Below are 25835 nucleotides of genomic sequence, written 5' to 3' on the forward strand. Positions count from 1 at the left end.
GCTTGGAAAAAGTTTGGCTACCATTTTGTACACTAAAGTTTAAAGAGACGGTGTTCTGTGTTGTTTTTTGCAGAAGATGTTGTGACTTGCAGTGATCTCCTGCAGGTGTTCTTCATTTATTCTGACAATGTTAATTATCAATTTATTTGTATAGCACAGTTTATGCAGAAAATGCAACTCAAAATGTTTTACAATAACAAGAGTTTAAAAATAAAACCTGAATGTTCAGGTAAAAACTGAAAAAAGCAATTGTGATAAAACACAAGACAATAAAATGCAAGAGGCCATAATAAAAGAAATAGATCTTTCTGATACTTGTAAATTACACGAAACTACATATATTCTGCATAAATACAAACTGAAAAACATGCATTTTAAGGTTTTGTTTGAAGCTGTCAGGCGCTTGTCCATTTACAGATTTAAAAACTTAAACTAACAGAAAACGATTGAGAAAAATAAAACGTGATAAGCAGCTACTAGCCCACAGTAGAGCTGCACAAAAGAGTGAATATTTACATGTTTTACACTGAATGCAAACTCGTATACATTCAGACATACCTGAAAACACCGAGTGATACAGAAAAAACACTACATGATAAGCTGCTTACTCCAACTCCTGTGCAAATAGAAAAAATTGAGAGAAACAGGACCGAAGTTTTCTTGATTTACCTTCAGTTTTAAGACAATTAAGCTCATCTCTTAAAAATCACTTTGTAGGCAAAAATGTGCCACAATCTTTATTAACAGGCGGAAGCAGATACAGTGATGATGATGGAAACAAAAATACACACAAAAACAATAACAATAGGATGCATTAGGTTAAAAATGATGACACTCACCTATCCAACAGGTGAACTGTCCAAAAAGTGAAGACAATAGTGGGGAGAATTTGTAGGGAAAGAAGAAGAAATGAAAGAAGAGAGACTTAGTGGTTTAGTGGTAGACATAGTGGTTTTGATTATATGTTATGAACAAAATCATGACTTTCTGGATTAATCAGTTAGTTGACTGCTCTAAAATGTCAGAAAATGTTGAATGTGTTTTCCAAAATGTGTTGTTTTGTCTCACAGCTAAAGATATTCGGTTTACTACCACAGAGTTGTTAAAGGGCGCCTGGATAGCTCAGCGGCGACCCATAAACAGGAGCCATAGTGTCCGACAGCAGCCTGGGTTCGATTCCAGCTCATGGCCATTTGCTGCAGGTCTTCCCCACATTCTTCTCCTACTTTCCTGTCTATCTCTACTAACCTATCTGATAAAGCCAACAAAAGGCCCACAAAATAACTTTTAAAAAACCAAACACACATTATTAAAACCGATTAACTGATTATTTTAATAACTTGTAATTAATTTAAAAGTTGAAAATTAACCGATCAGGCGGTCGTTGCAGTAACGATTTGAAACACTATGGTAATAAAACTGATTTTCTTTCAGTAGAACTCTTAAAGTTATTTATGATTTAGTTATACTAGAAGCCGTGCCATTTTTTGGATTTCTACTGCATCACTATGAGTGATTTTTTTCATATACATTTTTAAAAAACAGAATTTCCTAGTTATTGCCTCCTCTATGACAGTTACCTGTATATATTTAGATTGTGGACAAAATAAGAACATATTGGGGTTTGGAAATAAACCCCTATAGCAGTAAAAGTGTAACTGTGATAGGAATGGAAGGGTTCTCACCTCTAAACTAAACTCCACCAAATCCACATTGACAGCAGCATCCCTCTGTCATGGAAAGAAACAAATAGGCCAAAGCTTACTTTATTTAGCAGCAATTCAAACCAACTTGCAGCAGCCAACAGACGTGTTAATGGTGAAAGCAAATTGCCAAATGTGCCTCAGATTCAGCATGTGAAACTAGCTGAATTCAAACAAATTCTTCACACACCAGTTGCCACTGTGAGACTGAAACAGCTCTCCAGTTTCCATTTTATTTGTGTAGCACCACTTCAAACAGTACAGTCAAGGGCTTACAGTATTATATTCTATATAGAGAGAGCGCTGTTCAACGGTTCCCTTTGAGCACTGAGGGTAAGTGGGGAAAACTCACTTTAACAGGAAGAATCCTCCAGAATGTTATGATGTTGGTTGTCTTTGTACTGAGTTCAGATTTGCCTTTTAGACTTTGTTAGAGGGGATTCTTGCCGATCTTTCTGGTATTTTGTCATTTGCCGTTTCCAGACTTCCATAGTTGACGTTAGCACTTCTAATGTTTAGTAAAATCTTTGAAATGAGTGCTTATTTTGCTCTATTAAATATGCAAACATGCTCTGTCCAGTTGAACCAAAGCCAGAAAAAAGATTACTGAGTGTAGCAGAAATATCATTCCCTGTTTTGCAGAAGTGCATGCATGCATTAGTAATAAAAATAGTAGGCCAAAGTTGAAGCAGGAAGTTTCTCTGCACTGTGGTCGGCATTAAAGTGTTCAGTTTGGTTTTAACACCCAGTTTAGTCATCGTTTTGAAATTAGTGGTTTGGAGACTTGAATGAAAATGACGTTGAAAACCTGATAGCTCATGAACTTGTGAAGTTTAGTGTGAGAATCCTCACCCTAACCAGTAAAAATAATGGTAAATCTAACTATACAACACAGACTGTAAAAAGAGACCAATTTTTAAGTAATTTACAACACAAATCCATTGTGAAAGAATTCTTTCATAAACTCTCTTTCATGGACACTTATTGGATACTAATTCTGTTCCTAAAAGTACCAAATGTTGTCAAAGTAAACTAGGCCACTTTTGACTACTTGAAACCACATTGAGCATTTTTGGGCATTTTATATTTAAAATAAATAACTTGTAAATTAATAAAACAGTCTTTAGTTTAATGGATAATAATAATGACTAGTTGTAGCTCTTAAGCATGTGTTGTTTTAAACATTTTCCTTAACCGGTAGTTGGTCACACTATCAATCAGTATTTAGTAATCAGTTAAGCAAATTAAATAGTGACTGTTTATTCCATGTAAAGCCATTTGTAACCATGGATACTTGATGTTTGGCGCAAAACTGACTTGTCCTCATTAGTCACATGTTGACAAGACTGATATCCTGGTAAACTTTGTGGGTAAAACTTGTTTTCTGCAGAAAAACACTGACTGGAAACCATTAACTGCTACAGAAGTCTTTGTCATGGTGGCCTGACACATCAGATGTAAGACATTTTGCAGTTTCTCCTCCCCTTTCGCTATCTACATGACACCATGTTCACAGTTTTCCCCTCACTACGGGAACAACAACCTTTAGCAGCAACCTACCATACTGAAAATGTAATGTTCTAATGAAGGTTTCGATTGTGCAATGAACAAGAAACACAAGCCGTTACCACAAAAAAGGAAATTAAATTAAATTCTCTTGCAGTGGCTAAGGCTATGCTAACAGCTAGTGGCTAAGTTAGAAGGCAGCCACAGATGAACCTGAGACAGAGTCCGGAGAATAATAAAAGTGATAGAACAGTGAAAGATTAGGAAAACAGAGAAGAACAGTAGACGTAACTTCAAGAGACAAACTGATCAATCTCAGTCGATCCCACATAAACAGACAAGAACGTCCTAATTTTGTCACTCCTATTTCTATTTTACATATTCAATTATAGTCACCCATATTAATGAAGAAGGCTAGTTATGAATGCCACATTCTCTGCTATCACATGCTGTTAAACAATTAGATTTAATGCATTTTTGGTTCCAAATATCAGTTATTGCCCTTTCTTGATTACTAATCAACATCAATATCGGCTTTGAAAAACTGATATTCGTCGATGCCTTGTCAAAGAAATACGAATGAGCCAGAGTGTTAGCAGAATGATACTGAGGTGCAACCAGACCATTCTACACAGCACTAGAGAATGGTCTGGGCATGCTGATATATTGTCATGGTGGCCCATTGCTAGCTAATCCACACAAATACCAAAAACCACCTCACTCATCCCCAGTAATCAAAATTCAAACACAACTGAAATAACGATTACAAAACAATTTAACTGTTTTGAAAATCAACTTTCCCATAGTCCTACACAACAAATGAGGTACAGTAAGAGGAACCACCTGGTGGTACAACCAGGTTCTACAGCTAATATCCAACACATTTTCTGGCATCCATGTCCCTTGTCTTCTGCCATATCAGTTGATCTGTTTTTAATCTAATTATTAAAATTGTAATGGCAATTAATTAACAATCAGTCATTAACATCCCTCGTCGTGTTTCACCTGATTCATAACAGTTGGTGTCTCGGAACAAACTCTTCAGCTTCACAAACCTCATCACAGCCAAGTTCACTGGCAGACAAGTTGTAGTGTCTCTATTATCTTTCACTTTCTTTTACCAAATCTGTCTTTCTTGGGCTGTTTACAGTTAGATTCAGTCATTTGGGATATGAGGTGTTCATGGATTGAGAGGAGCAGACGAAGGAAAACGCGTTTAATCATTAGGATCGAGATCTTCTTTGAGCCTCTGGCATTCTTTCATGCATCTCTATATTAGAAAGGTTGTTTCAGATTCAGGTTCAGTCATCAGTGCAATGTCTTCATGAGCTTGGGTTTGTTTTTCACTAGTTTACCTCATCTTCTAGAGTTGACTGTCAAGATTCAGAATACAATATGATGCGCTGTATGTTCCCTATATCCTGCCCATTCTGTCCTCTTTTTCTTCCCATCTGTGAGTTTCAAATGTTTGGAGTTGACATAGAAGCAGAATTACAGATAAAAATATGACAAATTCACAAATTTCACATCTTGCTCTCGGCGTCACATCGGTGTTTAAGTTTAAACTTCTGCATCAGTTTGCAATATTTTAATGTTTGTGGTTTCACACTCGTTTCACACTCCGGACAGGACATTTGTGCTGTTTGACAAACACTTCCTTCCTCACACTCATCTCTTAAGTGGTATAAGTTGTCAAGTGGAGCAGTTGGTACAGTTTCCTGCTGTTGTAACAGATGTTGAGAGTTGAGTATGTGTGCAGATGTGTCTTCTTTTGCACTTATAACAGGACACTTTGCAACATCTGCAAACACACATGCAATTATAGACATTACACAGAACGTGACAGTGTTCTCCATTAAAAAGGACATTTTTTAAGCATTGATAGCCTTTGAAATGTCTCTATTTAGTCAACAAAAAGACGAACAACCAAACCCCAGAACAACCACAAGCCAGAGCAGCTAAACCTCAACCAGTCAACCCAGACGATGTTCAGCAGCCACAAGGCTTTCACTTTCTCACTGAAAGTTCATTTAGTTCACACACTGAATGAGGAAAGTAATAAGATATAAAAGTCAAATTATAAGAAAAAAAAAGAGACCAAATATAAGTGTTCACAAGGATTTAAACGCGACAAAGTAAAGCCAACATGCAGAAGTACAAATTAAAGATAACACTTGGACAAAGACATAAGCGCAGCTGCTGATGGAAATGAATGAACCAGGGGAAATATCTAAAATCTGACAAATATTACAGTTTTACTTCACTGAAATATTCTCTGTGTTCAAGATTTGAGAGAGTCATAAAAGTCATAAATAAAGAAGCGGTAGAAAATATGAGGCTAAAGTGAAGTGTACAATAGTAGATTTAAAATGTGATGGAGCACATGAGATGACTTCATAAGTGTGACTGTCACACAAGGAGGATGGCATGAATTTATAAAACCATCAACTTGACAGTTTAAACTGCAGGTCAGACGTGCTGCAAAATGTACGAGGTGTAGCTATTAAATAACATGACTGAGCTCATGTCAGTCGAACCAAAGCATTCATGGCTGAAGCACGTAGTAGACATTGATCAATGGGGGGCATAAACAACCCCTGAAAGCTTCAATCTGCCTGAAAATACAAGTAAACTGAATTGCAGCTTTAGTGTAAATAATTAATACTATCACTTCATATATGTTTCTGTCTATCTATTTCTGTCTATCCCAGCACCATGTGTACACTTGAAGTGTTTTTTTTTAATCTTGAACATTCCTAGTTGCAAACATCAGAAGTTAGCATATCCAGTTACAGACAAACAAACAATTGAAGAAATACAAATGAGACCGAGCGTTTTGTCTCCTCCTATAGTAGAATTAATTAATGAGGTGCAACCAGACCATTCTACACAGTGCAGCATCAGTGCTGGAGAATGGTCTGGCTATACTAATGTGCTCTCATGGTGGCCTGTTGCTAGCTAAATGCCCACAATGATCCCAATTATTAACAGTATAAACAGCATCCATCCATTCATCCATTGTCTATACACCGCTTAATCCTCATTAGGGTTGCAGGGGGGCTGGAATTAGTCCCAGCTGACTTAGGGTGAAGACAGGGGACACCCTGGATAGGTCACCATAGAGACAAACAATCACACTCACATTCACACCTACTGACAATTTAGAGTTGCCAATTAACCTCAGCATGTTTTTGGGCTGTGGGAGGAAGCTGGAGAAAACCCATGCATGCACAGGGAGAACATGCAAACTCCATGGGACCAGGGATCTTCTAGCTGCAAGGTGAAAATGCTAACCACCAAGCCACTGTGCAGCCCTAACAAACAGTATTTCACATGTAAAAATAGAGATAATGTTTTAATTTTCATTTTCACCAGATTGACAGTAGCATTTATGTATGTTAGGTATGTATGGACTGGTTTTGACAGCCTCAAACGATGGTGCGATTGGCATAGTTTAGGTGATTTTGTGGCTCAGATAAAACGTCATAAATCAGAACCAGAGACAAAATTGATGAGGACAATCAGAGCAGTATCTTGTTGACTGAAACCAGACGTGACCAGCTATACAGAGCTGAAATCGATAAAGCAGGACTATGCAGGAGCTTCTCTGTAAGTGTACACAACATGCAACAGTGCAGATACTGACTTGGAGAAAACAAGAGACATGAAAGAGTCGTTATGTGCACCGAGAGCAGAGTTTCTCTCTGCATGAATGGTGACCTGGAAGCTGTATCCGCCTGGGAGTGACCCTCCGGTTACACACACACACACACACACACACACACACACACACACACACACACACACACACACACACACACACACACACACACACACACACACACACGCACATCCTTAAGGCTTTATACGTCCAGGCTTGTGAGATAGCGGACCTCTACACAGGGCAGACCTGTGTTCTCTTGAAAAGCCTCCTTTGTACTGTAGCTTTACAGCAGCCAGTAAAGGTCACCCTTAGGTGTTGGTGTATATGTATACGTAGGCAGGGGGAGGGTCATGTGTTTCCCCAAAGCCTGGGGCATTTAAATCTATTACATTTTGGAGATTGCAATCGTGTTCACCTTGCCGAATGCAGAGCAAAGCGGATGTTACCGGCTTTCGCTTGGGCCACTATTATTCAGAAGCAGCACTGTTAAAAATACAACAGAAATGAAGCTTGAAGAGGCATTTTCATCCAAAATATGTTTCATTATATGACCAAGTAATAGTCAGGATGAGTTAAAGAATCATTATCTCCCCCTGTCAGCGCTGCAGTTTTTAAATGAAAGTCTGTTAGTTGCTTCAGCATTCAGTGTCTTCACCTATCTCCTCACTGCAGGTATATGGGTCAAGTCAGGCTTTGAATTCTTATGTGCCTCCCTTTTTCTCCCGTCAGTGCACTATTCAACTCCTCACCCACTTACTGCCATTGATAAGGTGAAACAGAAAGAGCAAGCAGAGGGAGATGCCGAGGGGGAGGAACACTGAACTGCACAGTCTGACCTTACTGATAAACTCAATACAGGCTGCATATTGTGCAGTTTTATTAGATCTACCTGCTTTAAATTAAACAGTTTAGCCGAGGGGCTGATAACGATTCAGTGTCTTGTATGTGAGGAAGATATTAAATTAGGCGCCAAGTACACATTTTGGACGTGAAGATTTATCAGTGAAAACACTTTTAACGGTTAAATTCTTGCATTGATTAAAAATTATTAAATCGATAGATGTACTAAAGGAGAACCTAATTCAGTTGGAATCCTTTAGAAAGAAGTAATTGCAACAATCTATTTGAGCAGAACTGACTCCTTTGCCTGAGCTACAAAGCTAAAAACAGAATTTAAGATGTTTTGTTGCATTAGCTGCTGCCACATTGATGCTGTTTTTCCATTTTTTTTTACTATTTCTAGTGTAAATGTTGGTGTACAGGTCATTGAAAGAACAAACCAGACTTAGTTGAGTTGCTTTTATGCCCTACGAAAGAAGCCGGTCTGACTGCTGGAGTGCACTAGGGCCTGGTTTGCCTTCAGGATTTGGCCCCAGAAGGACACTGATAGATGACGGAGGGTCCGGCTGAGCGGTGCATTGATTTTGCAGGACATGCGACACAGTTATGTGACACATCAAAGAGAATTTCTCAGAGAACTAATGCGAAAGGGAGAATTAGAGCTGAGTTTCTCCATAGCATATGCTCTCTGATGTGATTATAAAATTTGCAGTTTGCCATGAGAATATTCGGTATATTTCAGATATGTAGAAATCCCTTTTCAAAGCCTGCAGTTGGATTCTGATGGAAATGTGGAGCATTTAGAAGCATTAAGAAATCTGGCAGCTACACTGAATTCTATGAGGTACAAAACTAGAGTTAACAGTTAGTAGGTTAGAATCTAAGTTTCATGGAGGCATTAGAAGGGTTTTCCCCACACTGCATGACTATGATATACCAGCCAAGAGTTATGCATGAATGATTCAGAGGGATCGACTGATAGCGGTTTTCTCAGGGCCGATACTGATTATTGGTCACCAAGAAAGATCAGCAGACAATATTAATCCTGCGGTTCCATCTGCTGTTCTTCAATTTTTTTTTTTTAAATCTTTCACTGTTCTATCACTTCTATTGCTTATTAAGGTCCAATTCATTATTGTTTTCCAGCTTCAGTTTCAAGTTAATCCGTGGCTGTCTTCTAACTTAGCTGTTAGCATAGCCTTGGCCACTGTCAGAGAAGCTAATTTCCTGGTTTGTGTTTCTTATTCAGTTTTTGCTGCTTGAGAGACATTTCTGAGACCATAGAGTGACTACAGATGGTGAGAGGAGGCTGCATCAGACCTGAAATAGTGTATTTAATTTATTGGTAATTGGCCAATAAAAATACACATACTGATAATCAGGAAAATGCCAAATATCTGTGGATAATTGGTCTTTCCCTAATTCAAAGCATTTATGAAATATTTCTGTATTACATTTTGATTTCCAAAATGTTCAAACAAACTTTGTGTAGCTTCATGGTGAGTTCTAGGTCATTAAAAACAACAGTTAGATCTAGAAAATGATGGTCTGTGCTGTGTGATACATTGAATTGCTTTGTATTAAGAAGAAAAGGCACAGTTTGTGGTGGACTCAATTAAAACAGACTTTTTGAATTGAAAATATGTAATTGTGATGCTGTCACTAGAGGCATGACATGGGCTGAAAATGTACATGTGAAATAAATATCCACCTGATAAACAAGTAAATGTTCAAAATCAGTGAGATCTTACATATAACCACTAACAATATCAGAAATTAATATCACTATTATTATTAATACTATTGTTATTAATAAATGAATGCATACAGAATATGACAGTTATGAATGATTAAACATATGATTGAAACATTAAAAAAACAGAAAAGCGCAAATTTCTAGACAAATGAATAATCTATATAGTAACTCGGTGACAGAGAGCAGCACATAATCATTTTTTCATTCATTGCCTTTAATCTGCACTTCTTGGCTGATATATTCTGATCACATTATTTGGGACAAACCTTCTGAACAACTCTGAGCAATTTTTAGTGTTGCTTTAGTTTCTGACCTCAGGCGGAGCTGAAGTTTGTTATTGCATCTGGTTTAATTCTTTATGCCAACACTTGAGAAAGGTCTATTTCTGGCACCTGTGGGACACTTCTAAACTCTTTATTTTACATAGTGATAATGCAAGGTGACAAGGCATTCCTAATAAAACCACACTCTCATCATAAATAGATAAATCCAGTTAAAGGGCTTCTCTCTAGAAAAGAAAAAAGGACAAATTAGAGCAGCAGAGGAGAGAAGTGAATGCAACTTTTGTCGTCCTACATTTCAGTTTCTATTTCTCTCTCTGCGATTTCTGTGTCTGGTTTTCTCTTGCCCAGTTCTCCCTGTAGCAAACCACTTTCTGCTCTCATCTAATGTTAATGTTGTGTTTCATGGTGCTGGACTCTGGAGAATCTTCTGCTGCAGCCAAAGTAGTCGAAGCTCAGTGGCAGCTGCTGCTTGATAACATGAGATGATCTCTGGTTGACTCTTAATATCACCTGTGGGAGTCTCCCGGTTCAAGTTTAGGCCACTCTCCTACTCTATGTTCTGTAACATAACCATAGACTGTAGTCTGTGAACATAATGGGATATTGATGGCAAAGATTAGACGATTATGTTATTTAGCCTGAAAATCAAACTGAATTGGCTTTTTGTCCTCATTTAGCAGACATTATATTCGTGCTGGGGGATATTTTGCTTTTTCTAAACAGCAGAAACGGATACATCTGTCTTGTCTGCATCATTTCCAGTCATGTGGTTTTATTCTGAGACAAATAGCTAAAGGTTTAACACATACATGAACATGAGCAGCAGCAGCTTCAGTTGTCTGACGACACAGGATGAGCTCAGAGTATTGAGAGTAGGTCAGCTACTGCTCTGCTGCTCCCACATCCCAACACACTCTCACTGTAGTTCTGTAAAAATACACTTAAAGCACTAAAATATGTTTCAGGTTAGTTTACATACACACATACATATGGTGGGACTCAAAATTGAGCCACTGTTGACAGCTAAATTGTAGAGACTGGCAGATACATCCAAATTCTGTTCTTCCTCTGAATTTCTCTGGAAATTTTCATTACAATGACTTTTAAAACTACACATCTTGATCTTGTCAACAATTTTAGTTGCTTATCTGTGCAACAGAGTGACTGCAAGAGAAAATAATCTTGAATTTATATCACATTTAATCACATTTATGACAACTGTGCGTCCGTCTCCACACCCATGACTCTTGTTTGAATTACTTATTAGGCCTGCAGTTAATTATTGTTTTAATTTATCTGTTCATTATTAGCTCATTTAATCAGTTAGTGGGCTGTAAAGACAGGAAATGGTGCAAAATGTCGATCAGTGTTTTCCAAAACCCAAGATCACACCCTCAGATGGTTTGTTTTGTCCATAACCCAACATGACTGAGTTTTCTGTCTTTGAGGAGTAAAGAAACAAAAAATTCAAAAAATTTAAAAAGTGGAGTCAAGGAATTTGGACTTTTTTTCTTAAAAAATACTCAGATTAGTCAGTTGTCAAAAATAGTTGCCAATAAATGTATTTTTTAACAACTAATCAATTGTTACAACTCTATGACACTTAAACTCGTTATTTTAATCCATATGTTGAGATCTAAATATGCTGTCATATACACTGCAGTTATTGCAGACATATTAGCATGTTGTGGCACAGATAGGTTAGCATCATATCACAAGAAGAAGCAGAACTGGAGCTTTGCAACTTTACAATTTGAACATATTGAAGTAATAACATTATAAACGTCTACCAAGTCATATGTTGACTAATTTCTTCACCCATTTTTAAGCATTTACTTGTGCCTTTTCTGATAAGGGCTACTGTATAGAAACACTTCAATAATAAAATAATGACATTTATTTCCATCAAGCAGTAAACACATATTTTTTCCATGTTGTAACCCATACAGTATAATGATCATAACTTAATTCATATAGCAGTCCAGCAAATGGCAAAATTAGAGAAACAGAGTTAAACGTGGCAAAAGATTTACAAAAGAAATCAATACAAAAACACCAGACAAAAAAATAATAATAAAAGGCCCATTATAGTTCTGACTATGCCAGATTCCAGACATTCTCCCCTTTACAATTCTGAAAGTCCATCTCTACTGCCAGAATTTTATGATGATATACATGTAAAAACATGAATTTCATAATCCGAACCCTTTATTTACAAGCTAATATAAAAAAAATCTGCAACTAAAATCATATAAGATGATAAAAGATCTGGATAACCTCAACTGTTCCGGAAAAGAAAGGCATAATATACATACGGCGAGACATTATAATGACCAAGATGCAGTCAGATCCATAGATATTTGGACACTGACACAATGTTTTCTACATTTCGGCTCTATACACCACCACAATAGATTTGAAATGAAACAAGATGCGCTTCAAGTGCAGACTTTCAGCTTTAATTTGAGGGTATTTGCATCCCAATCAGGTGGTGGAATTACAGCACGCTTTATATGTGTGCCTTCCATCTTTTTAAGGGACTACTCCATCAGATGCCATGAGATTGTAAATCTTAGTTAAATCAACAAAATGAAACAAAAAGGAGGTTGGAGTTGTGGAAAAGAGATGTGGTACAAAATTCTTGTCTTATCTTCTACTGAATGTACAAACAGAAAAATGGAAGAACTGAGCATAGATAAGCCTGCTGCATGATGGATGCTATTTGTTTGTTGACATTTATTTGTGTTGTGTTTCAGGCGCTGGTGCCCCAGAGAGGCAGGAAGACGGAGGACGACTTCTTTCTGTTTTATCAGCAGCAGGGGACGGGCGGAGAGAGGCGAAAGATGCCCAAACCGGTTAGTACCCAACATGCTGAGATTAATGCAGAGAATATTACTGCAGCCCTGTCATGTAGAGTGTTGCTGCTCCTCTTTAACCCCACATGGTTTTCCAGAATCAGATTGCAGGATGTATCGCCATAAATTTACAGTTATTACAGGTTTGTAAATTCCTGGTTGTAGAGAATTGTTGCTGGGGAGATCGCTTGTTTCTGGAACATCTGTGGCTCCTGGGATGGTTTTTCGGTGCTTTTTGCAAGTACAGTGAGAGAAGAAATGACTTTCTGATCTTAGAGCTGAAATCTCTGACTGATCTTTGCTCTGGGTAACAGTTTGCTGCTGCTGCCTGCTGCGAGCGCCAAGAAATTCTGTTCAGAGAGGAAGCTTTGGAATTTTAAATGCTTTTTTTGTAGTTGTGTTTTATTGTAGATTTAAGCCATTGTGTTTGATAAAGAGAACTGGATATGGGGTGAAATAGAGTGCCACAGTCAGTCAGGCCTAATCTGCTCACAACTAATGGTTATTTTCATCGGTGATCTACCTGCTGATTATTATTTAGATTAATTGCACAGTTCTTTGATCCGAAAAAGGTCGGTAAAGGGTCAGAAAAGGGATAAAAATATGAATCCATGTTCTCCAAAGCCCAGGATGATGTCTTGTTGGTTTGTCCACAATCCAAAAATATTCATTTTGCTGCTAAGGAGTAAAGATGAGTCTGAGGCTTCCACTGCAAAACTGAATTTCTGCTGCATCTTACACATGAATGGAACAAAATAGTTAAATAGTATACCTACTTGAAGACTATCCAGATGTTACTGGATGGAATGGGTCAAATTCTGTTATAAAGCAAGACAGGACCTTTTCTGATGGTTTATATTTGTGACCCCAAGATGCAGATATGAGATTTTGTCAATGATGATTTTGTGCAAATTTAAATGATTTCAGTTTGCACCTACATTTGTTCCTTAACTGCACAGAAAAGTGCTGATCTTTACTCTTTCCGTTCACAGGATCATTTGTTGCTTTCTGTTCCGTATGTCTATACTAAATTGAGTAAAAAGGCTTTTGTTTACGCTGCACCGTTTGCATGGAATATGTTGCAGAAAGACTGGAAACTGAGTTAATCTCATTGAGTGCTTTTAAATCCAAACTGCGAGTTTGGTTCGCTGTCGAAATGCACTTGTTTATCATAGTTTGCTTGTAAATTTAATCTTTTTATTAGATTATTTTTGCTGGTGTTTTGTGTTTTAACGGTGTTATTTTGTAACCGTGTTTTGTATTTGCTGCTGCCTATCTTGAAAAAGAGGTTCTTATAATCTCAGTGGGATTTCTCCTGATTAGATAACAGTTAATAAAAGTTATTGAGGGACATCAGCAGAACTCTTGTCTCTTTTCTCCTTCATTTACTCAAAACAAATACTGCGTAAAGCTAAGATAAGATAAAACTTTATTAATCCCGAAGGTAATTCCTGTGTCAGATATTACTCAGAAAACAAACAAAAGACATAACCTAAGAAATGCAGTGCCTAAAAGTAAAAAGCAATTATATTTAAGTATTATACATTACTGAAATTATTTAAATAAATGAGCTCAAATAAAATTCATGAGCCAATATTACATCTACCATCAGGTTGTTGTCAGGGTTGTTCACACATTAATGCTAGTTTTATGTTACAGCTAATTAATTTAGTTCAGTGTTATGTACAAGCAAGGCAAAACAACTGATTTGAAATATATTCAAATCACCAGATGAAGTCACAGGAGCAGCGATTTTTCGACAAAGGTAGAATTTCTCAAAAAAATACTATTTTAAATTAAGCATTATGGTGCAACAGAGACGAATGGGACATGCTTATATAGCACAAAACTACAGCAAAAATCACATTTTGTATTTTATTCACAAGGAAAATGACCATTCCCACTGGAATCAGCACATTGCAGTCGCAGCATCTGTCAAAATAGTTTATTTATTGCATTGCAAGAGTCTGGAGTCAGACTCTGATGGAAATAGAAACATTTAGAGGCATTAAGATATTAAAGTTAGTAGTTCTGAATTTAAATTTCATAGAGGTTTTCCCAACACTGCATGACCATAATATTCCAGCCAAGAGTTGTGCATTAATAATTCTAAATAAATAATAAAACATTTCTTAATTGTGTTTTGATTTCCAAAATGTTTAAGCAAACTTTTGGTGACTTCATATTGAGCTGTAGGGTCATGAAGAATGAGAGTTAGATCTAAAAATCACGGCTTGTCTGTCAAAATAGTGTTATTTTTTTTGTTGTTGTTGTTGTTGTAAAAATTCCTGCAGCAAAGCCAAGATCATGAGTTCAGTTCAAATAGGTGCAGCTGGGTTGTGCTTAAACAATGCTTTCTGTTCTCCAATCATCTAATAGTACTCTAGAGGTTATAGTTTCTGGCTAAGAAAAGAAGTTTTTTTAGAAGTAGTGGATGGTTTCTAGGCCCTGATAACAAATAAATAAGAAATAAATAGAAAAAAGTGAGTGTTTTTTATGAAGCAGTGGTTTTGGTGCCGTTCATACCTGCTGCATCTCTGTAGTTTCTCTAGGAGTCCAGAGTCAGTGATCAGCTCCACCAGTCAGCAGGAAAGTGTTGCAGAAATGCGCAGAGTTTTGGACAAACATACGCAGAAGCACACAGTTTGTGAAACCGTCCTGTCTGTTGAAAGGAACCGACACAAAGAGGGCTTTCTCTGCTCTATTTTTAGGCTGAAGGACACAGGCAGCTTTCATGTTGCTCTGACACAAACACATACAGCCTGAGATTGAACTGCAGCTTAAATAACAGGACTATACTCGGCTGGTTTGGACCTTTTTTAGCATGTTAGCTCTATTTTATTTTAACCTCGGCAGCTTAAACTGCAGGTATTTTCTCACCATATGATCTCTGCAGGTTTAAGATTCAATATGGAAACTAGATATTGACTTTTATTGGTTGCTTAGGCAGCCACTGATGCAAGGACTATTTTGATTGATACCTGCTTCAATAGATCAAAAAAAGTCAATTGAATTAAGGAAATAAGTGCACGATTGGGGTAAATTCAAGCAGGCACATCGAGATAGATTGATAGAGATCAGTGAAAACTTCAGCAAGGACATTAAGCTTATAGTGGAGGGTGTTTACAATCCTGCTGCACGTACACGCTGGCTGCTTACAGCGTTATCTACAGCCAGCCAGCATTTGTACCGTCACAGCCTTTAGTCCATCAATCTCAGTAATGGGGAATTAGGCCAGGGCTAATTCCTGGAAAGAGACGAGGGAAATGTGATGAAAAGAGTAGCGAGAGGATGAGAGGCGAGACAGAAGGTGAAGCACTGTAGAATGTTTTTAAACAGTCTTTAATAGCAATTTATGGTTATTTTACAGATTTTCCTTGTATAAAATTTAGAGCATTATTAGTAGAATCATAGAAAAAAGTATTCATTTTTATGTTAACTGTAAAAAAAAATAACAAAAAATGTTAAAATATTTAAAGCAGCAAAAAAAAGAACATTATTATACAAATATTTACTTTTATTTCAAAGCAAATTTATGTATATTAAGGACTGGAAAATGGTAAATTATTTTTACACATAACATCTTGTTATGTCACAGAAAAAGTAGTTATTTACATGTTGACCTAAAAAAAAAAAAAACAGGTCAAAACTGCATATAATGTCCACATAAAAAAAAATCTGTATTTTTGCAAAGAGTTATTTGTTCTTTTACAGTGTATCAGTGTAAAATTACAGTGTTAAAATCAGAGAAAAATAATTATTATACAGATATTATCTACTGTTTGAAAGAAAATGTCTAAGGACTGAAAAATGGTAAATTATTTTTAGCTGTTATTTTACATATTTATCCCATTTTGTTGGGACACAGATAATATCTGGTAAATTAATTGAAAAAGGGAAATTAATTTACATGTTGACTGTAAATAGTTTAAAAAAAACAAAACAAAAACAAAGCAAAAACAAAACTTTACATAAATAGTCTTCATTTTTCCAAATACATTTTTTTATATTTTATTTTACAATGTATGACCCGAAAATTTCAATATTTTACTGGATTTAAATCTGGTTAAAACATCATTATTTTACAGATATTTGCCATTATTTTCACATTTTACTTTGCAGTTTTTGAATGTTAAATATTCCACCTTTTTTTAGCTTATTTTTTCTGGCAGCAAGAGTGCCAGATTTTCAGTTTTTGTATGAATTCTTTACAGTATAGAACTAGAGGAAAATGAAAAAGAGACAAAAGTTGAAATTGCTGGTAAGTGACAAAAACATACAATAGAGGAAGCAGTGTTTTGCCAACATCATAATGTTGAAGCCTTAACTGACACGTGGCTAACTAAAAATCATTTGAGATAGTGTAACAGTCTTTAAGTTATGTAGTGTAAAATGAATTATTTTCTCTGCGAAAGAGTCGAAAAAGAACAGAATCTGACAAGACTAGTGGGAGAAATGATGTGTTGGGAAATAAGAGATGAAGCCATGAAGATGGAGACATGAAAGAAACAGAAGTGAAAGTTGAAATGAGGAACTAAAGCTCAGATTATTGAACCATATCATCGGGAAGAACAAAAAACGACTCACAAAGGGACAAAGGAGGATTTGGGAGACAACTGAGTGATGGGCACTTTGTTCACATCCAGTCCAGAAAAGCGACACCAGGGCAGCCTGCAGGGGAAACTCCCACTCTGGTTACATCAGACTGCACTCTGACATTAGCACTAACAGCCGGATAGTAAACACATCGGCCCTTTCACTGCTTCATCGGAGCATTTTCAGGTTTGTAAATGCTTAAATGTCAAGTTGGATTAAAAGCTGAAGCTGAGTTTTGCCTGCGGGCGTGTTTGATAACCGCCGAACACATGAAGCAGCTGGGCTCCATTAGCTCACAGCTAATGAACAACAACAAAAGAAGAAGATGTGGACATGGAAAACACATTAGATTGTCGTGATCGATGACCTAGATGTTAAAAATATGAATATAATGAAGAATTCATTTTTATTTATAGAGCAGATTTTAAAATCCAAGTTACAAAGCAGCAAAATAAAACATACAGATGTGAAAATATGAGGATTTAAGAGACAAATAAAAGTAAATAACAGCAGTTCAAAAAGTAAAAATGAAATTTAAATAAGTGAAATGAAATTAAGATCGAACAAAACAGGAAAGGCTCTCAGATAAAAGTATGTAATAAGAAACAACTTAAAAGATGTCAGTGACTCAGCTGATCTGATTTCCTCATACATAAGGTTATAAATATAACTATCAGAGAGGAGAAAATAACCTGTAATATCTTAAAATCTGGGAACCAGAGACTAAAACAGAGTCGATCATGTTTCTTTGTTTTGGTGACATTGACATCCATGTTTTGAACAATTTTATTTGTTTGTTTTAAAATTTGCTCTTCAATAGATCGGGAGGCAAATTTGTGATTCTCATTTTAGCCTCATTTTCGCTTCGATTTGGTCTGATGTGTTTCTCATATTTTTCTCCTAAAATTCAGAAGAACGAATAAGTGAGACAGGAGGAGGACAACCAGCAACAGGAGTCATACTTGAGACTTAAACAAGATGCATATGTATTTATACACATTCATATATTGCTCTTATGTACTATGGATAGACTGATTATCAGCCTGGCTGAACATCATGGCAGATATTTGGCACCTTTCCACTTTCTGATCAGTATTATATTGGCTAATTATTGATTAATTAAATGCTCTACTTCAGGTCTGATGCAGCCTCCTCTCTCTGTCTGTCCTCACTCTGTGGTCTCAGAAATGTCTCTCAAACAGCAAAAACTGAACAAGAAACACAAGATGTTGCCACAAATCAGGAAATTAGCTTCTCTCACAGTGGCTAATGCTATGCTAATGGCTAGCGCCTAAGTCTGAAGGCAGCCACAGTTTACAGACTCTAGAAAACAATAATTACTAATGATTTAAGATCTGGACCATAGGGGACAATAAAAATGACAACAGTGAAAGATTAAGAAAATGAAGAAGAACAGCAGACAGAACTGCAGGAGCAAACTGATCAATCTCAGTCAATCCCACAAACAGATAATTTAATCGCTTCTGTTAAAGTTTTACATATTCAGTTATAGTCACCCTTATTATTGAAGAAGCCTAGGTATGACTGACAGGCCCTTTACTATCACATGCTGTTAAGATATTACATTTAATGCATATTGGTTCCATATATTGGTTATCTGCCTTTCTTGATGACTAATACTTCGCATTGGTATTGGCCCTGGAAAACCCATATCAGTCGATCCCTTATAAATACTTCACATGTAGCTGTATTGAGGAAAAACATTAAGCCATTAGTTGAGGTTAGGAAAGTTTCTTCTTGATCCTTGATGACTGAAATGGTCATTTTGCTTTTTTGCAAGGAATTTAATTGTTTAGATCATCAAACTAATCTGTAAAATAGTCAGTAGATTCATCGCTGTAATGGAAAAAGGTTTTCTCAAATAAGCCACCCGTTTTGCAGGTGAGTTTCTGTTTTGTTCGATGCAGCCTGTCGACCTCCTAAAAGACAACACAGACCCTGAGCTGGTTGACCTGAGGCTGGCCATTAAAACGTGAATCTGCTCTGAACCGTGATCCTCCCCACAGCGGTGTTTTAATGGGGTTTTTGTGTGTACATACATGAACCCCCGAACGCACCGCGATGACCCCTGGTGCTCTTTCATGCTGTTGAAGTGGGGGGTTGTACAGCAGCAGCTTTGAGTCGGCAGGCGAACCAGAGAAGATTTGTTGCACAAACAGGAGGTGAATAAATCAAATTCTTGGAATTTTCTCACATTTCACCTCCTGTTTGAGAATTTGATATTTGCTCTTTAATCAGCTGAGTTTGCTTGGAATTGGTTGGATCTTGAATATAAGGATACAGACTTGCTTCGTAGAGCCTTAGTTCTTGATAATAAATGAAGCTTGATCCATTAAATGCCTCATAATGTTCCGTTTTTAAGCCTCCATGTGGTTTAGCACCAGCTTGTTGAGTCATGACAGACAGTATGTACAGTATGTGCCGTCATGTACGTTGTGATCTTTCTTAATGAGGTTGGCATCTGTCAAATACATGGTTCCTTCCTGAGGTGTAGGTCTTTATTTAGACTTGTGACATTTTCAGAGAATTAGAGACACATGGCTCCTCACCATCTGCATTTCATTTAGAGGTTCAGGTTGTAAGTTTTAGGTACTGAGTCACAGGAGTACATTTACTGCCCTGAACTGAACCCAACAAAGGAGATTTTCCTCTTTCATTCTGAATTTATTGCAATTTTACACAGTCTTATTTTCCACAGAGAGGTCAGAAGTAATGGGGAGGTATTTGCTTCATGCTTATTTGCTGTTTTGGTTCCTTTGTAGTCAAAGTCTAAAGTGAAAAACAATTTGAAAATGCTTTTGAAGAAGAAGAAGGAGAAGAAGAAACTGGTGGAAGACACTTCATCAATAGCAGTAAGAAAACTGGTTGGTAGAATGTTCAGTACTTTGACTTCAATGCATCGATGCAAAATGCCGTACATGCCTCTGAAGAAGTTTTGTTGCATGAATAAACTCCAAGTGTTTCCCTTAGTAACGGAGCTTGACCCTCAGTTGATCTTCCCATAACTACCATGCAGGTCTGAGTTGCACTAGCCACTTGCCCTACTTGTCCCAGTCCGTGCCCTCAGACCTCCCCTGGTAGAAGTTGTGGAAAGTTCCTTTTAAATTACAGTATGCAATGCTTAGTCACATGAACAAAAAAAGACACTGACAAAACATTTAGCCCAACGCATATTGACAGCTAAGAGGCCTCCTGTGCTCTGTCCTCATTATGATTCCTCTGTGTCTGGAGTGCAACCAGAGGAAAATCTGTTCTGAAAACTCGTCAGGATTCATTTCTTCTTCTTAAAGAAGTTGACTGTTGTTCTAAAAATACCCAACTTGACGCTAGAGTGAAAAGGTCTTTGTATAGCGACACACAGTCCAGGTGTGCCACGAGGAACTTTACCCTCACTCTTCAAGTTCTTCTTGCTTTCTTTATTTAATGTGTATCAAGGTCATGCCACTCGTTTATCCATATTTATTTTCATTTAGGTATGTAAATTTAATAATTTGTGTGTTTATTGTTGCTGTGCTAATATTACAGTTAGTACTTGATAAATAGGTTAACGAGTGGTTAAATTCAAGTTAAACTGGTCTTTTTCAAAAATGGATCATTAAAAATTGTGAAAAATTGTCAACATTACTGGAGATTAAATATTCAGCTATGTTGCCCAGCCCTAATACTTGTTTAAATGAGGATAACTGCACATACAGACATACATATTTATACACTAAGTGATCAGCAATGTACTCATTGTTACATTTACAGAATCTGGAAAACCTACTCTTTTTGCACATTCTACTAGATGTACCCTTTATTTAAATGTTGAACATATGTATGTTTCCATACAGCTGCACTTTGTGTGTACTTTTTGCATGACTTTATGCACTAAATAACATTTTCGTATATGTTCAGTAATGTTCAATATCCCAAAGTGTAACATCAGTCATACTACTGATTCTATAGTTATGAATTCTGTTCTAATTGGTTAAAACAGCTGTGAAGATTAGAAAATCTCATAGTGAAGTTCAGATCATCTTACTTGTCCATTGTCTGCATGATGTCTGTGTTGGATTTTTGGATTTAGAAAGAAATGATGTCAGTAAATATGGGGGAAGATGTTTCAGAAACTATTAAATCGATCCAACAAGCTCTTAATTAAAAGCAGGCTAAACCTCAAACCTTTACAGTTACAAATGATGCTTTTGAGTGGAGGAAGAACAAAGAAAGGAGACATGGGAAATGTAAAGACGAGCAAACATGAAGACAAAAAAGAAAAAAAAAGAACACCCTGAAGGGTTAAATGTTGTTGTAGATTCTTTAAACGATGTATTGGTTTCCTATAATGTGTTTTTGTGTGTGGATCTGTGTTTGTATGTTTTCATAGTAGCATTGTGTATGAGCATCTTAGTGGTATACACGTCAAAATGCATATTTAACTGTCTGGCTGAGTGCAGACTTTGTTGTTTGCACAGTTTGTTCGATGTGTGTGTGAATGAGTGTGCATGAGGCTTGTTGAGGGTGTGAGATGGGATGTCGTGCATTATTGATTTATGGCTGCGTTGTGCACATGTTGCCCCTCCTGGTGATGGAGTCCCAGAGGGCAGGGGGCTTGTGGAGGGGGGGGTGGCGGCCCCTCGCTGGAGGCTTTAAATATTTTATGGGCCCATTTTCATTTATATAATGGGAATTATCCAAGTCACTACATCTAATTAGAGGGAGGGTGTGAAGTTCGCCGCTCCTCCCACCTCCTCTCCACAACATTCACTCACTTCTGCCACCGTTTTACTGCAGCGCGTTGAAGAAAAGACGTATTGTTCAACTATCAGGGTGAAATATCAACTTGTAAAGCTGCATTCAGTGTGATTTACAGACTGGTGCTTCACACAAATGATCAGAAATACGTGGACAACCCTGTAAAAATCTAAAAATCACCATCTGGACATATTAACAAGGCAAAAATGTTGATTTTAATGAGAGGGAAACTTGAAAAAAGTTTTAAATTTAAGATTTACTACTGTTGATGATTATAACACTCATCACTGTGAGCTGTATGTGTAAGTTGTTCCTATCTATCTGTAAGACCTGATAGACACTGACTTTTATTTATTTATAAAGCTCTCACTGTGTTTTTTACCCTCTTATATTATCTCACTACTATCTTTTAATATAGACTCTTACGTTGCACATTCTCAGGCTATTAATTTGCACATTTCTGCACACTTTAAGTTTTTCTGTTACTTCTTATGACTCATTATCTGTCTTTTACACTTGCTGCTTATTTGTCTTAACACTCACTGCCTACTGACTGGCAACACTGTTTAAAATTATTATATTACTATTTAGTTTTATGCACTCAATCACAAAGTCAAATTCCTTGTATGTGAAAACCTACTTACCTACTACCTACAATAAAACTTTTCTAATTCTGATTCTATTTACCATAGAAGCTCAAATGATTGTATAACGCTGCAAGTGCTGAGTTTGGAAAATCAAGTTTTACTCATTGTGCGCCTGCAACCTGGAATAACCTGCAGCAACAATCTAAAGCTTTACTCTATTTGTACATTTAGGACAATTCAGGATTTTAATTTAATCTTATTTTACTTCCAGATGCCTTTGTTTTAGTTAATTTATAGTTTATTTTCAATTAAATGATCAGAATAATGTTTTTATTAGTTTACTAACTTCACTTTTTTAATATTTTAACTGTTATTGTTGTCCAAATTTCTTATTTATATGTCTGCGTCTTTTATTTTCTTACTCGGCTACACTGCAAATGAAGCCCATGCACCATAATGTACTCTGAGTTTAAATTAAGGTTAAATGAATGAATATGTGAATGAATGAGGGACTAAAAAAGTCACAGATTAAAGCAATAATATCCATACATAGGTGTAAATAATGACTGTGGGGAATAACTGGAGTAAATCTCTGGTGCCACATGGATTCTGCTCCTTGGAGATTATATTTTTATCACATTTGTGCTGCTTATCATTCTTAATTCTCTGCTTGGAGATATATATATTTTTTTGCAAAGCTGCCATGTTAACCCCTTCTCCAGCCCAAATCAGCCTACAGATCTCCGTGTAATTTCTGTGCTTTGAAAAGCATCAGTTCCAGGATCTACTGCACTAGACGTGATGTTCAACGAGTTTAAAGCATAAGTGGTAAATACACAGATTATTACATCAGACTTGAAAAAGAGGGGCGGCAAAGTGGGTTTTGAACAGCAAATCTCTGAGTGGAACAGAGTCGTACTGGTCAAGAAACAAAGAGCGGAAATGTTAAGTAGGTGAGTGGAAAGAGTGCACGATGATGACAAACAGGAGCTGAGGTGAAGAAGGCGGCGCGGCCCTGGTTGCCTTTAAAGCCGCCGATAACCAGCTTAGCAACAGCTTTTAATTATGGCTGTCTGACTGTCTCTCTCACACACAAACACAGTCAACAGGTGGGCTGTGCTGTGTGGGCGGCCTCTGCTTCTACACACTGGTCTACTATTTAGCTGTCAGTGCGTGTTACCAATAACGTGGAGGCTCTGGAGGATGCTGGTAAACACAGCAGGCTGCATTCTCCCAGAGCCTCCTGAGCTGCAGTCTCATGACAAACATGACAAGTTAAAGAGCCAAAAATTCAACACAACACTATAATTACATCAACTACAACCCTAATACATCTCACGTCTACTGATAAAAGTGTAAAAAAATCAATGTTTCTCCTCTTTATTGACTATGGAAGCTGCACTGGAGATTTAAGCGTTATTTCTCTTTATGTGACACAGTTCATGCTGTCACTCAGGATGTTATAAACCAGGGATGTCAAACTCCTTTTAGTTCAGGGACCACATGCTGCCCAATTAGATCTCAAGTGGGCCAGACCAGGAAAATCAGAGCATAACATATAAATAACCACAACTCCAAATGTTTCCCTTTATTTTAGTGTAAAAAAGTACATTTGGAAAATGTTCACATGTGGTGCACTATCTTTCTACAAAACATTATCAACATCCTGAAATTTCTTTTTCTCATTTAACAGTTTTTATTGAAATTTCCATTAACTTCATTGTGACACATTTTGCTTTGCCGCACACATTGCAGGTAGGAGAATGCAAAATTTAGAACTGCTGCAGCAGTATTTCGGTTACAATATTTGAAGTTGTCCCGCCTCTCCCATGCCCCGCCCACCCAATCCCATCCCACCCCAGCCCTCCCTTCAGCCCCAAGGCCCAGATCCCTCACATATGACTGCACTAAATGTGAGCAATCCAAGACTGCAAAAGTGCCAGGCTTGTACACGTCGTGGTGAGACAGCCATTCCCTTTCCTTCATGAAATTTCTTCTGAAAAACTGGTTAAATTTCAACATTATGCCTCAATTTATCATTTACACACATCACAGAGTGTCTACAAAGGCACAAAACTTTTAGTCACAGGTGTCCGGAACTGAACGATGTAGTATTTTACTTTATGATCAAAACAACTTGTTACGGTTGCAAAACTATTTAAAATTTACAGTTTTACAAATCTACAATTTACAGTTAATGTCTTCTCTGTAATTTTTGTACTATGCAAAGTCAACCCGCGGGCCGGATTAAGCCGTCCGGCTGGCTGGTTATGGCCCACGGGCCGTATGTTGGACATCTCTGTTATAAACCAACATGTACTACTATGAACTCATACTGTGTTGCCTGTACCACCAGTGGCATCACTCTGCAGTATGTAGGAAGCAGACTATTCTACAACATCTTTCATTTTGCATTTCTATTCACTTTGAGGTGTAATATAATATCTTATCCAATGTACAGTGCACTTTAACAGGCTCCCTGTCCAAACTCCTACAGTATTTATGTACAGTGGATGTTTTATTTTATGTTTAACGACTTTATTTATTCATATTGGTTTGGATAATATTCAGATTTTGCTTTGCACTTACTATAAAGAGCTTTGTAGCGCTAAGAAAGCACAGTGGTGACCCTGCAGACAGAGCACCTGTTATTAGTCAACATCATCTTTTCAGTTCCTGAAATCTTTCCTTACAACTGATGTTGCATTACTTTTTGCAACCAAATTTTCCTTCTTTGCTCATTTTTATGTGCCTATGTGGAGCCTGCGTGTCAAAAAAAACATGTATCCAAGAAACTTTAAATCAGATTCTCTTGTAAATTAGTCATGGAAAATGGAACTTTTTTTGCGCATAGCACCAAAAAAAAAAAAAAAACAAAAAAAAACCAATACAGCGCAATGCATTTTAGTTAATTTTGCCTTAGTTTTACCTTATACTCCCTGCAACTTTTGCACATCACAACGCTGATGCTGAAACCATATTTCATGAACTAATACAACAGAAATACTCACCTCTTCAGTAATTATTGCATTTTCAGTGGTTCATCACACTAACAAGACTAAAAGGCTGTTTAATAAAACGTGTGAGAAACTATTTAGTTATTAGACTGGAATGAGGGTATTTATTAAAAAAGCTTGTGGAATTTAGTAGTAAAATCTTCTTTTCTGCTGTGTGATTTAATGTATAGAATGATAACAGTCTGTTTCTCATCACACCAGTGACATAAAGCTAATTTGAAGTCTGTCCACCACACTTCTGCTCAGAGGCCTGAATGAAGCTCTGCATA

The 25835-nt window shown here is 37.0% G+C and overlaps 1 protein-coding gene across 2 annotated transcripts in view; it reads left to right on the forward strand.

Annotated features, from left to right (window-relative positions):
- The window catches only part of LOC111571685 (radixin-like), a 64434-nt gene that overhangs the window by 1886 nt on the left and 36713 nt on the right, over positions 1 to 25835 (forward strand). For both annotated transcript variants that reach the window (XM_055015086.1, XM_055015087.1), the window contains exon 2: positions 12510 to 12608. In XM_055015086.1, the coding sequence (XP_054871061.1) occupies positions 12597 to 12608 (12 nt within the window). In that variant the 5' untranslated portion in view covers positions 12510 to 12596. The remainder of the gene's footprint in view (positions 1 to 12509; positions 12609 to 25835) is intronic.

Source organism: Amphiprion ocellaris, chromosome 11 (assembly GCF_022539595.1).
Source record: "Amphiprion ocellaris isolate individual 3 ecotype Okinawa chromosome 11, ASM2253959v1, whole genome shotgun sequence".
NCBI lineage: Eukaryota > Metazoa > Chordata > Actinopteri > Pomacentridae > Amphiprion > Amphiprion ocellaris.